The sequence below is a fragment of the Chaetura pelagica genome, unplaced genomic scaffold, assembly GCF_000747805.2.
Source record: "Chaetura pelagica isolate M959 unplaced genomic scaffold, ChaPel_1.0 scaffold40, whole genome shotgun sequence".
NCBI classification, from domain to species: domain Eukaryota; kingdom Metazoa; phylum Chordata; class Aves; order Apodiformes; family Apodidae; genus Chaetura; species Chaetura pelagica.
The window spans coordinates 1,959,573-1,974,596 of NW_009952160.1; the positions used below are offsets into that span (position 1 = coordinate 1,959,573).

Genomic DNA, 15,024 nt, shown 5'->3' on the forward strand with positions numbered 1-15,024 from the left:
TTATTTCATAATTTTGTTAGAAGCAACACTATTGCTTCCAATGAAGACAAGTGTGTCTTGAAGACGACTGGTGTGTTTGAGAAAAGAGCAGTTCAAGGGTATGAGAGTACACAGCACCCTCAAATCTCCCCCCACAGCAAACATCATTACCCAGAACTCAGTTCCACATAACCACAAAGCTCCTGGAAAGGGCACGTTTTCATTTGGTTAAGAAGGTAGCAATAGCATGACACACAGTTTGGATAACTACTGAAATGGAACATTTTCTGGTTTGGATATTTCACTACATAAACTGGAGCACATCTGTAAATAACAGTTCCTTCTGCCATTTTCTTCAACATGAGAGACTTCAGTGGGAATGTTTTTCCTCTAATGCACATCTATTACCAGGAAGAAGTGGATCAGAACTAAGGACAGCAGGGAAGTAAAGTTAAAACCTCACAGAGTCACAACTCTCCTCTGAAAAGTATAGCAAGCAGTCCCCTATCTAAACTAAGGCTGAATTTATTTCTAACCTCATTTTCACTTAAGAAAGTACACGTTATGTGTAGTGATAATAGCATGTTTACACTGAGGACAAGAAAGAACAGCTCAGCCTACAGAGGAGAATGATAATCTAGTTAAAGTAGAATATAATTCCCAGAAGGCAGCTCTCTGGCATTTTATATCACAAATACATTCAGTCTATTTTTAGTTTGACAAAATCAGCAAATTTATAATAACAATAACTAAAGTATCTCACACAAAAAGTTTGTTATGAAAGATTTAAATAATATGTGACTTTTCATGTTATTATTTTTTTTAATATGTGTGTATATATATGCACATATAAGAGCACACAATCCATACACTTGTAGCTGCTAAATAAACACACGATAAATACAGAAAAATAGGTCAGTGAGTATAGAAGCAAACATTCTTACAAACATTTTGTCATTTCTGAAAGAATGGTATCTCTGAGGCAACACCAGGGAAAAAGTAGTAATAGGTTCTTCACTAAGTAGATTCACTGCATGCTTCACACATGGTTATATTAAGACATGGATATCATAAAGTTCTCAGACTGCAATTAAGTCATCAGCTGCCTCTTGTTAATTTTGGTGAAAGAAGTTGCTTATTAACTCCATGTTACAGGAGTTCTATAACCTCCATTAAACAGAATCACTCTCAAAGAATTTTTTTAAGTTTGATGCCAAACAGATCCTTACTACAGTTTGAGAATTAGCCATACTAAGTTTCTTGGGGGAAAAACACTACCTCTACTAATTTTCTCATGCCCTTTCTTGTAAAATATTTCACTGAAAATAACTATAACCTAATGATGCTTCAGATGATTCTCTGTGAGAGAAAGAAATAATAGGAATAAATGTTATGTTTGAGACTAGACTTTCTTTTCACAGGATCCTTAAACATCCAATGTTTAATGTTTAATCTCTCTGTAATTAGTTTTTTTCTCCTTTAACCCTTGTTTGTTTCCTTTGCAGCAAATCTCCTTTAACCTGGTTCAAGACAGAAGGTTATGTTGTCAGTCTGCCCTGCCTTGCTGTTAAACTTTGCAGGATTAATTTTGAGCTCTTTCTTATAATTCTAGTCATTTATTTACACCCTGTACAGAGTTCATAGACCACTTCTACAGCACTCCACAGAACTAACTGCAGATGCACAAAATATGTAGCACTCACATGTACTACTTCTTTTTTCTCCTAGGGTACACAAAGCCATACTGAGGAGAAAAAAAAGAAAAAAAAAGGCATGATCAACACAAAAAAAAGGAGAAAGCATGAAGACGTGCTAAAACGTCAGCTAGACATCTCACTTCTCCTATTGGAAATGCGGACTTGCCGAAAAATTAAGAAATGTGGGCCTGGTTTGTTTTTTAATCTCATTCTGCTTTGCTGATTAACCTGGTTTTGCTCTCAAAATGAATTACACTGTCTTGTGTCTCCACTGTGTAATTTTATCAAGGAGGTGATAAATCATACTGGCAGTGACAGTCCACACTGAAGTGGAATGTATAGTAAAATACAGTTTTTCTCAAATGAATTGCTGAAACCGTTAATCTTTATCTAAATGCCCATAATAATGTTTTGTTCTCTGTGGTAGTAAGGAGTAAAAAATGTCTTCCAGAAAGCATTTTGGCAGCCAATCTGCTTGTTAATAAAACCTGGAGAAACACTGGTGATTAATATAAATTACTAATTCCACTTATAATGCCTAAACGTGACAGTGACTAACTTACACCATTTTGCTTCAGCTGCCAGTGAGTATGTCAAACGGGACTGTGAACAAAAAATGCTGTTGCACTGGTGTGTGTTTCTAAGTTACCACAAATGCAGCACTAGAGATGAGAAACTATCTCTGGCAATATTTTCTAACCATACTGGCTGATTGCTCTGCTTGGGCTAGGAGAAAAGGGTCAGCAGTGAAAGGTATCTAACACCTTCCTCTTAAAAGATAGAAGTGCCACATTTTGTACAGAGGTGGGAGCCAGTCACAACAAGCTGTGAAGCAATGAAGTGGCTGCTGCTTCTGCTACCTAGTTGGCAGCAAATTTTAGTGCTACAATGGGAGACAGCTAAAATCTTCCCAATTTATGTTTGAAACTCAGTACTGCAGTAAAGCATGTGGGCTGGAATGTGGGCACTTCACAGCACAGTGCTGAACAGCTGCCAAGACATTTCATTCCTCAGGGCAGTCTTGTGATACCACAGATTACTCCAGTGAGACCCAGGTAAGAGATACAGCACTACCAATGGTAAAAAATAAATAATATCTATATTTCAAGGCTTCAGACAACTGGTTTGACAACTAATATCTTTGTCTTGTTATAAACATACATTAAACATGTTCTTACACTTGACTGTTAAACTGAAACTCCAGTAGCATTATAATATGCCTGTTTATATTCAACTGCTAATAAAATACTAATTCTTGTAAAGTATAAGAAAATTTGAGCAAAGAAAATGCTGAACAATAACTTACCCATGTCAGTTGCTCACATGTGAACACTCTAATCACCCTCACTGGAACATATTTTTATTTTTGAACAAACATATGCTTTGCTTCAGCACCTCTCGAAGAAAGAAACACTTTTTCTACCTTGCTGATGTGCCTGTGGAGTTTTGAGTATGCCATTTCTCTCTTCTACTTCTTGTTGCTATTTACAGAAAGGACCTAAGGAAGTCACATCCAATCTCCATGAATTACCAAGGGGAGCTGGAGACATAAATCCCTTTCCCTCAGGTAAAACAATTCATGGAAAAACAAATTCATGACTTATTGTGCATTACCAGCCAGAAACAGAGAAGTGTTAATACTAAGCCCTCTTCAAGACTAGAGGTTGCATTCTCTTACAAACCCTGGGGTGCTTAAGAAAGACATAATGTCTTTTTTAGCCTAAGGCTACTTTATTTCTGCTCAAGATGTCTCTGGCAGAAATACATTTGCATGGGTAAAGACAGGAAGCCCTGCTGCAGCTGCTGCTAGGGATCCTGACTTCAATCCCAGCACAGGGCTCTATGCTGTAACAGTGCATTCTTCAGTGCCTCACAGCTGCTATCTCCTGCAACACCCTAAAATATTAGAGAGAAGTAGTTCACATACATTTTTTAATGATACAGGCATCAAGATTCAGGAAGATGACCCAGTATTACAGAAGGTAGACATGTCAAAAACCAAGTAATAAGAAACATACTGATGGTCATAGGATACTTGTTACTAGATTCAACAGAAATATAGCCTGATAAAAACTTACTAAAACAATCAATTTGCTGTAATAAGTTAGCTGAATGGGTTATTTTTAAAACAATGTGCTTTGTGAAACTGTCAATCAATTATATCAAGCATCCTGCAGGCTGTGATAACATGAAGTCTTATAAGACCTGTGGTGCCTACAGACAACACTCATGTTGATTCTGACCCACCTGGGCAATCCACCAGCAGGAGACTGGAGACAGGACCAGGGAGAGACAGGACAAAGATGACAAAGGACTAGAATCAACAAAGACCCCCACAGGAGACCCTTAAGCATGCATAATTACAAAGACAGCCAATTCCAGGAAATGAAATTACTATGTAAAAGCATTCTGGGAACTCACTGATATAAAACTGAACATGCATGTTTTTGGTGTATATTAGTTGGGGTGTTTTGCTGACTCATCAGAGCACTTATGACAGAGAATCTGCAGTACTACCCAGCTTTGCAAGAAAGACTTCCTGCTCAAAACAGCTTGTTTGTTGTTATTGGGTCTTCATCTCAGGAAAAGACCCACTAGCTGCACCTCACCTCCTACTTCGGTGAGGAGTGTTAAGAGAGCAAGGGGGTTTGGAAGCTCTGAATTTTTGCTTCACTACTACCTCCACCTACAACTCTTAAAACACAATGTAGGTTAAACTGTTCTGGTGTATTTTTCCCTGAACACATTCTGACCAAGACTACAACTGAATTGTCAGGACTCTTTAAATTGATTAATATATTGCCATTCAGTTTATGCTTCAAATAATTAAGATAATTTCTCTCCCAGAAGATCAGCAATGTTATTCCCCATATCTGTCATAAGGACCCTGGTTACTTTTGTGCATAGAGGTATGGCACAAGTGAAGTCTGATATACCTTCAAGCCATTCTTAATTCCCTAAAGCAGTGCTGTACCTAGCTGGCTATACCATTTGATACTTTAAATATTAAATATCCATTATTTAAAAGGGAATCCAGGGAAATTTTAGAGGCAGTAAAAATCTCATTTGACCAGTGATGTAGATCTGAGGACAACTTACTGTTTTCCTGAAGGAATGTGGTAACATTTGGAAGTTTTAAAAGATTTTTCTGAAATTTTTCAGAACAAAGCAGTTCTATGCATTTCTGAATACTCTGTGAAGAATCTTATCCTATGTGACTTATATCAACTTATCAAGAATCCTGATGATACAAGCATTAACTCCATGTGCTGTTTTGAGCCCAGGGTCTTGGCTACCTTGTCTGAATAGTATGCGTTACTGGGCGAAAAAAGTTATTGAGAACTCTCTAACGTTCGCCTATTTCACAGCCTCCACTAGTATCAGAGGGTTAAGTAGCTTAGAAACAAATTTGCTTCTTTTAAATCCAAGTATTTATGAAAACGTGGAGTTGAACATTGGATATTAACTTAGGAAAAAAGATGATCAGCCAAATGCTCTGCATCTGGAAACATTTCTTCATTGAGGAGGAAGTTTTATCTTGGTCTATGGCTTGTGGCTATGCATATATCCTTGGTTTGTAACATGTTACACAGAAAGTATCAGCAAACAAAGTGCTGAAGTGCCATCTTGGTGGGTTAGTCTGAGGAACAGGAAGACTAACAGGCTGATGGCATGGCGGCAATGAACTACAACACTCTTATTCCAAATGTCTCTACTACATGATAAGCACTTCTGTAGGCATCTGCTCCATGTTACAAAACGCATACTTCCAATACAACAGCTCATTAAACAGGTTTTAGTTTCCTCAGAAATCAAACTAGAACACTGTTACAGGGTTTTAAGTCCTCCCACAATTATTAATAATACTCTCAATTTCTAAGAATCCTTTCATCTACATGCTTCACTTTATTAATCTGGTATCATCCCAGTGAAGTAACAGTATAAAGAGCCTCATCCACACTCGAAATGCAACCACCTCTGATGTTGTGCTGGTGTTTTTTTTGGTAGCTAGGCAAGGGACCCAGGGGTGGCTCTGGTATGGTTGAGAAGCTCCCCCTGCTCCAAAACCAGCCAAGGAGACACTAGAGGAACAACAGATGCACCTCTGCAATTAACATAAAAAAGAACTGAGATAAAACTTCTGAGGAGAGCTATCACAAAAAGAAGAGCTGAGCTGGAGAGGCAGAGCAGTGCTGGTGGTTGGTGAGGAAGAAGGGGAAGAAGGTGCCCCAGCAGAACTTTTCCTGCAACCCATGGCGAGATGGCAGCTGTGCCCCTACACTCATGGAGGAACGTGGTGGAACGTTCCCTGAAGGCACCAGGAGGGGTGAACTTGGCCACTGGTCTTGGATTCTGTGATCAGTGGACTCTGATTGTGCAGATTTGGTGTTTTTTTTGGTAGCTAGGCAAGGGACCCAGGGGTGGCTCTGGTATGGTTGAGAAGCTCCCCCTGCTCCAAAACCAGCCAAGGAGACACTAGAGGAACAACAGATGCACCTCTGCAATTAACATAAAAAAGAACTGAGATAAAACTTCTGAGGAGAGCTATCACAAAAAGAAGAGCTGAGCTGGAGAGGCAGAGCAGTGCTGGTGGTTGGTGAGGAAGAAGGGGAAGAAGGTGCCCCAGCAGAACTTTTCCTGCAACCCATGGCGAGATGGCAGCTGTGCCCCTACACTCATGGAGGAACGTGGTGGAACGTTCCCTGAAGGCACCAGGAGGGGTGAACTTGGCCACTGGTCTTGGATTCTGTGATCAGTGGACTCTGATTGTGCAGATTTGGAAGACCCAGGCACCAGCAGAGTTGGCTGTTCCCGAAGCAGCCCCTGACTCTGTGGGAAGCCCAGGCTGGAGCAGCTCTGGACCCCGTGGGAAGGACTCACGAAGGAGCATTGACTGCAGCACTTCAGTCAGAAGGTCCATCCCACTACGTTTCTATGTTGGTGACTAAGAAATAGCTATCCTGAGACACAGTGGCTTACGGCTCATCTCATTCATTTGCCATTCTGTGTGTACTGGTGCAGAGGCACTTGAGCTGGGCTACTGATTTCATCCCCGACCTTGGCGTGTCACCCCTGGGCTCATCTCTAGTGGGCCTGGTTTTATCCCCTTCCCCATTAAAACATTGTTTAAAGCCCTCTCAGTGAGCCCTGCTATCTCATGGCCAAGAATCCTTTCCCCCCTTAGTGATAGTTCTGCTCTGTCTTTGGTACCAGCAGGCCAAATGTAAACACCCCCATTGTCAACCCAAAATTCCATCAGTGGCGCCAGCCTCTGAGCCGTGTGTTACTCAGGTGTGTGTTCCTGTTCCTTTCAGCATTACCCACCATGGAAGGAACTGAGGAAAACACCGCCTGTGCTCTCAATTCCTCAACCATTCAGCCCCGTGCCCTGAAGTCTTTTTTTATTGCCTTAGAACTTCCCTTGGCAACCTCATCTCTGTTCACGTGTATGACCAGTAGTGGATAGAAATTGGAGGACTGTACCAGCCCAGGAATTCTCCTGGTTACACCCCTGCCCCAGAGAGGCAGCAGACTTCCCTCTGGGAAGGGTCTGGCTGACATACAAAGTCCTCTGTGTCCCTCAGCAAGGAATCTTCTATAACAATTACCCTTCTCTTTACCTTAACAGCAGCAGTCTTGTGTGATAAATGAACTGGCCTTCCTCGAGCAAGTTAGATGAGAAGCAAAGAAAGACATTCTTTCTGCATGGGGGGGGGGGCACTTCCTTGTTCTTCAGATATCCAAAATCAGTACTTCAGTAGAACGCAACACAAGTCACTGGTCTTCTTACAGTGGTGAAGACATTATACACCATGCTCATGAGACAGCTTTCAAAGTTGCAGAAATATAGTATATCCTTCTCTCATTAGAATTTCTGCAGCTACCAGGATTCAACAGCTTTTAATGCTCCCTTTGAGGATTCTAACACTAGCAGTCTCAAAATCTGTCAGACACTGGTGATTGTTTCAGCTTTTTTTCTTTGGCAGGACCAACATTTAATTCTTCTGATGCTTTCTAACAGAAACCAGTCCTTTAATCTACACAATAGGCTAAGCATGAATTCCCTTTTAAAGATCACCTTCCTTGTCTGTCTAATGTTAGCACACAAAATATCTTTTAAAGTAATCATTTATCAAACCGTTTCAGTTGCTATGATTTCATTCAGAACATCTCCAGCGATTCTGTTAAAGTAGCTATCAAAGCAGGATTTGTAGTAGAGTAGCATGTTTGAGCCAATACTTCCAAAGTAGCATCAGTGTTTATGCTGATCAGATCTTGTTGAAAGGTTAATGGGAAACCTGGCAACAAATAATGTTTCCCCAAATGAGAAGTGTAACTAAGAGACTAAAAATGTTTGCAGTTCCCTCAGCATTCTTTAATCCAGTTAACCTTATTTTTTTAGCTTCTGGTGCGAACCAGCATGTCCACAGAAACAGTTCCAAAAGGGATCTTCTGACCCTGTGTCTTCAAAAAGCAATAAAACACAAACACCAGCAGTACCGACATCAGATAACACCTGTTGAATTGAACACTGCCTTTTTTTACATGCTGAAGGCAAATCCAGTCTGCGCTTTCAAAGCAAAATATATGCTGCTTCAGTCAACCATTTCCACAAGTAGAAACAATTTTTAATAAAATTTAGCCCATGGAGTAAACACAGTGACTCCACTGACCCAAGAAAAAGCTGAATATGGCATGATGAGATACACCGTAAGTCTGCTCTCCTCATTTCTCTAGAGCTTGCACAACTCTCTAGAACTGAAGTCCAAACTTTGTCCCAAGCCATCTTTGAGTCCTAGTTGTGGCAGTTCCATGCCAGGCAAATATCCAAATCAGGCATTTTCCATATAAGTTAATATAATTATAATTTCCATATAAGATAATATGATTCTCTTACATAATTGCATAAATTATATATAATTATATGTTATAATATAATTATGATATAATTTACTGATATGAGGGGAAAAACCCATCCAAAAGTGGCTTTGCTGAAATGTCTCCTCATACAATTGCAGACTGCTCAGTGGAAAAAGCAAAATAATTTGGTTTCATGTATGGATAGTTGGCTTTTTTGTCGTACAGAGAAAGGTTCATGGATATTGGTCACAAAGCCAAACAGAGATTTAGCCAAGGACTTTGTGAGACAAGTAGCATTAGAAGCATACAAAACAACCAGCTGCCTCAACAAGCAGCTACAGCAGGTATACAATGGGTGATCTGCAAGAGATACCCAGTCTTTACTGTAACTACAAATGGAAGTATAGAAATTCCCAGCAATACAAAGTATTGCCATTAGAATGTAAAATAATATGTTCCTCACAACCATAAGGCTGTTCTGAAGAATTAGAATTAGGCAATTGGCAAACATCAAGGAGTAAAGGTGAACTTGAAAGAGCCTTTACATAAAGGCAATTTCTAAATCAGGCTGACATTGTCTTTACATTGGTAAATGTGCTTGGTACTGCTCTTCTTTGAATTTCTAAGATGATGTAATTTGCCACCTAAAACATCTTGCTGGCCAAGAGACTTGTCTTTACCAGTACAACTGCTTAAAGAGAAACCATATGTCCTAAGTGCTGGATGAAAAAAAAGAAATAAAAGTTTTTCTAGAGTATTACAAGTTAAACTTTACTGTGCAACCCTATCTGGGATACAATAACAAAAGTAACCTGACTTCCTCAAAACAATGCAAGTAACCTAACCATTAGTCAAATTGTCTACAGTAATCCTTGATTGATTCTAATATTCTCCAGGATGCAACTGAGTCACATTATCTCCTTTCCCAGTAGGAATTTCCTCAAATAAGTCAGACTCAAAACCTGAGAAATACCATATTTATGCCCTCAGATAGCACTTCCTAGTACAATTATCATCAGTGGTATAAAGTGCTGTGCTAACACCACCAACTAGTTCTAAAAAAGAGAGATCACAGAATCATCAGAGTTGGAAGGGACCTCTAGAGATCATCTAGTCCAACCCCTCCGGTCCCCCACTAAAGCAGGATTGCCTAGAGCACATTACACAGGACTGCATCAAGGTGAGTCTTGAATGTCTCCAGAGAAGGGCATTTTGCAACCCCCCTGGGCAGCCTGTTCCAGAGTATTATCACCCTCACTGTAAAGAAGTTTTTGCTAATGTTCAGATGGAACTTCCAGTGTTCCAGTTTATGCCCATTGCCCCTTGTTCTATTGCGGGGCACTAATGAAAAGAGCCTGACTCCATCCTCTGTACACTTGTTTCCAGGTCTAAAACAGGGTGAAAAAAAAGAGAGAAGTATAGTTTTTTTCTGGAGACCCACATTTACCTTTTCTCATAGGCCAAAATTACAGTTCACTATCTTTCTGTTTTGTGCTCCCATTATATCAAACTAAACTTCTGGAAAACAAGTGAAGATCCCTAAATCAAATAATAATCTCCAAGTCAGTTGTGCCTGTTCGTGCAAAACATGGATATCCACTAATAGTACTCTGGTGTTTGTGCAAGACCAATAAACACCATGCACCTGTTCAGTACCATTCTTCAAGCACACCAAAACTAAAAAGTAACTGTTAACAAACGAAAGTGTAAAGACTTCTTGATAGTTTTCTCCCATATATTAACACAGGCTATACAGCCTTGCCTCTACGAAGTCCCCTTTCTCAATTCTTGCTACAGTAAAACCAATCCTAAAAGAGTAACAGCCAAGCTGGCAATCTGGGAAGCTACTCCAGGTTCTTAGTCATGAAAAGCTTTTGTTAGGTTTGTGTTAACTTCTGAAGTCTGTCAATAATTCTTCTTTAATAACCAAAAATCCTTACCAACACCACCACCAAGAAGTAGTGGCTTCATGTCCTACCCCATCGCTAGGAATTTAGTGGCTAGGCCACTTGGAGAAAGAACCTCAGATGGAAAGGAACAGGAATGAGGCAACCTGATGATAACTATTTTAAAATGTGCTTACAGCTTTGTGACAAAAAGCCAGAAACCTCCAAAAAAATTAATCCTGCCATGAAACATGGAATTGCACAGGACAGAGAAACTGCCAGAAGACTGTATGAGAGACTGAAGAAAAGTAATTGCATACTTGGTACTGAAACACACAATATGTGGCAGAAGGGAGAAAAGAGGGGAAGTTCAATTTAATTGTAATAGGAGACTGTTATTGCTTCAACAAGTGTTCAGTTAGAGACCTTATTAATAAAATAAACTAACTAATTAATTAATAGGCAAAAATGAAATTAAAATAAGTGGAGGTATTATTAACATTCCAACAACTCTTTTTCCCCTTAAATTTTTTTGAATCAGAGAAGCTCACAGAGGTGTGCAGATGGTTGCAGAGAGACAGTCCAACCACCTGGTAAATATTAGAAAAAATTATGGCAGAATTCAAGCAGTCCCACAGTTTTTGGAACACGGTGAGGAAAACTTTGAGTCACAGAGATGGAACAAGCCAACAGAAGACAGACAATTTTATATTTGAAATTCTAAAAATCAGAAGTTCTCCTATAGGAGCAGCAGCTAAGACTGTTAATGTGGAAAGTAATTTCTATAAAAGCTCTCAGGAGGCAAGAGTCAGAAATTTCAGGACAAGCAGAATTATTGCAGGGGAACAAAGATGTTGGTGAACAAAGGCAAACATTAAGAAAATGAAGGGACTAGGCAGCAGCAGATTCCCTGAAAATATATTCTATGAAGAAAAGGAATACAGAAGAGCTGGATGTTATTAAGAACTGTATGTACAGATGCAAGTACAACTTTACCGGCTCAGTTTCTTAATTTAATCACAAATTTAAGAATTAGTAAAAATACTGTATTATTTATTAATATAATTAAATTGAAAGCACAAAAGCATACCGTCCTGGCATGGTGAGAAGCAGTATGTTTACAACAAAAGCTTCCTGAATTGACAATGAGAAGCTTCATCCAAATAAATGGCAAAACCAAGGAAAGACAGAAAATTACCCATCATTAAAGATTATCGAAAGAAACAGCAAAAGCATTTTGAAAGAAATTCAGAAAGATGCATGCATGAGATTAAACTGGGAAGAGAAGTAACAAAAAAGGTTATACAAATAAATTACAGGTAGGACAAGTGGCTTTCTAAAAGCTGTACGAAGCTTTTTTTCTCAATAATAATGGAGAAAGAAACACTTGAGAAATGTTTAGATAAACTACATGTAAAGCCTGCTAACTGCTAGCAAAAACCTTCAAGATCTCTGAGAGAGGAGGAGAACAGCAAAAGGTCTATGAAAGGCAAACCTAGCCGACTCCCTATGAAAAGGGTATAAGCATATATAGATTACAATATTTGCAGTGATTAAATAACTAAATAAACAATACATAAAACATCTTGGAGGATAACATGGTAAAACCAGCACAGATTTCTTAAGGATGAATCTTGTCACATATCGAATTCTTTGATGGAATAACTGGGCTGATGACTCATAGAGAGAAGCATACACTACAGCTGAATTCTGACACTATGCCAATGGTAAATTTATTTCAAGAAAAGAGCAATGCAGTTTAACTTGAATCAACACAGGAGGTTGGTTCAGAAAGTGCAGTCAGGATTTTGTAGTAATGTGTACCAGTCTGGTTCTAGCTGTGTGTTCAGTTTTTTATTTTAACAGCTCTAATGCATATGCACTAAGTTTTTACTGATATTTTATTCAATAATTAGCATATGAATAAAACCAAAACACATTTAATAAAGCAATGAAAATGAGATGTTCATTTTGAACTACAAAACTACACACATTTGAAGATCTTTCTTATTCACCTTCCTTGCTTTTGTATTTATCTGCTCTTGCACAGTACCCCACCTTAACCTGCATATCCAAACTTATCCTTCCTTCAGAAGGATATTAAAATCAGTGTTGTAATAGTAAAGTATTCAGTTTCTGTTTTCTCTATATTTAATTTGATTTTTTTCAGGCTAACATATCTGAGGTGAGGACCTGCTAAGAACTAAGTAAAAAATGAAGCTTCGGGTTTTGATTGATTGTTCATTTTTCCTAGCCCCTCGGTGTACCCTCTAACTAAAAAAAAAGTTATTTTTTCCGTAAATATTTAATAACCTTTTCTTCTTTCAAAAGTGAATTCCATCAGTACTTGTTGATTGCATGTCTGCAATGCTGAATCCACTTCCTCAATACAAATTTGGTATCAGAAAGACAGATTTTTTTTCTTGCATTTTCCTAGAATGAACATCCAATGAACACTGAATTTTCTAAAAATAATGGAAACAAGTGAGGCAAGTCACATCCTTAAAAGGTAAACTACAAGATTTTTGAAAAATCACAAAACACACAGTAATTAAGCTAAATCCCTAACCAATTACTTAGAATATCTGTCTTTCTGGAGGTTAGACTACATGACATAATCTGCAACCCTCAAACAAAAAATACCAGACTAATGCTATATAGCCAGCCACCCCTCTCTCCTGCAGAGAGGGCAAAGGTTTCAGATCTGTAGAGGAAAGGAAATCTTCCCTGGAGAAGCAGTGGTTTCTTTAATGTGCAGATACAGAAAGGTAACTACGGCAGTCTCCATAGCCTGGACTAGAGCCTGCTTAAAATTTTGATGAGGAAACAAGGAACAACATTTCACCATCTTGATTCTTCAGCACAAACTAAGAGAAGAACATGCCATGATGGATAATTCTCCCTGAAAATGTTTGCATTTAATTGTTTACCTAGTGTACAGTGCTTCCCTGCAACTGCTGCACTACCAACCTTGTTACTGTCCTCAGCAGAGAGAAGAATGGAGGCAGAAAATAATAAAACTACAAAAAAGGAAAAAAAATGTTTTTGTGTCTCTGAAATATGCCTAAAAAAAATATTTTCACTGAATACTAAGCCAATAAGCTACTAGTAAATTAAAATCTCTTTGCTGCTAGTTTTTGCTATTTTACCCTCAGTTAAATTAAAAAAAAAGTAATTCCATCTAAGCACAGTTCAGTATCATAAAGGTCTTTGTATTTTAAAAGCACTTTGAAACAATTATTTTTAAGGGAGCCCTTGACAATTAAATGACGCAGTTAAATGAGTGTCATAGAAGATGTGTAATGATTTTTTTGTGAAAAATTGAATTGAATAATGAATATTTCCTCTGAGCAAACAAGAAATTCTAGGAATTTCTTGTGCAAAGGATTAATTCACTTTCCTTGTATCTGGGGACAGTTTCCATCCTACTCTTCTTTTCTCCTTCCTCTTCCACCTCAGAGTGCTGGAATAAAGCTAATAGTTCATTTAGCTTTAAACCTCAGCCACAGTGCACTGAACAGGCTGACATGTTATTTCATGTGAGAAAAGAAGCTGTGATTTAATCCCATTTTCACTAGCTAGATTCCTAGCTAATGTATCTGGGGACAGTAAAGCCTGCATTTGCTGTACAACATCTGCATTATATAATGTTTGGCCCCCTGTATTTTCACAGAGCATAGGTGAAAAATTAGCACCTGATGTGCAAGAGTGGTAAATCTCTATATACTCACAGATGTAGAAATATTCCCGGCCTGGCCTGAACTCAAATCCTAGCGAGAAGGGCGTGAAGAGCTGGAACTTTTCTGAGAACTTCAGTGGTCCATTCGGGGAATGTGGTCGATTACACTCCCACCTCTTGAACCCTTTGGATGTGTGATCACAGGAGCTGTAGCCATCAAAGTTCACCATGTACAGAACATAGCGTTCGGTCTTATCTTCTGGCACCGAGTCTTCATAGTGAGGGCAGAACACATCCAGGTAGTCATTGATACAGACATCAATGTGGTAGTCGCCCTGCTGGAATCTGAAATCACAAGTAAAGTTCAGAAGTAAGCACAGTTAACTCAGGATGACTTTGTTGTAGTGTAGCATAAACAGGGCACCACTAATTGCAGTCGATTTTGGTCCAGTCATGCACATTTACTCTCAGAAATAACCCCTACAATTCACCAGAATTATCACAGATTGCTCATGCAGGACCGTAATCAGATGGCCTTCTGGATAAAGGTTTTGCTTTCTTCTCTTACAAAATGAGTCTCTTGATAATACACACCAAGTTATATCCTATAGTTCTCCATACTCCCTGCAGTTCATTGGATAAACAAACTATGAAAGTATCTTATTTATTTTGTTGTGTTGTCTTTTTATTAATTGGAAAAAGAAGCAGGAAGAAGGAAAGAAGCCAAAGTTGTATCAGCCTCCCCAAATCAGTTTCTGTATAAACATCTACATACACACATAAATAAATAACCTAAGCATATCCTCTTCTCTGAATCAGACAGTAATCACCCTGAGCAGAAAGCTGATTTGATTGCAAGTACCTATAGTTACTTCAAGAGTACTAACAGGTTTACTCTTTCTCCATGAAAACAGCCGTTTGC

The 15,024-nt window shown here is 38.7% G+C and overlaps 1 protein-coding gene across 1 annotated transcript in view; it reads right to left on the reverse strand.

Moving 5' to 3' along the window:
• The window catches only part of EFNA5 (ephrin-A5), a 109,174-nt gene that overhangs the window by 26,224 nt on the left and 67,926 nt on the right, over positions 1–15,024 (reverse strand). The window contains exon 2 of the mRNA XM_010007231.1: positions 14,155–14,447. Within this exon, the coding sequence (XP_010005533.1) occupies positions 14,155–14,447 (293 nt within the window). The remainder of the gene's footprint in view (positions 1–14,154; positions 14,448–15,024) is intronic.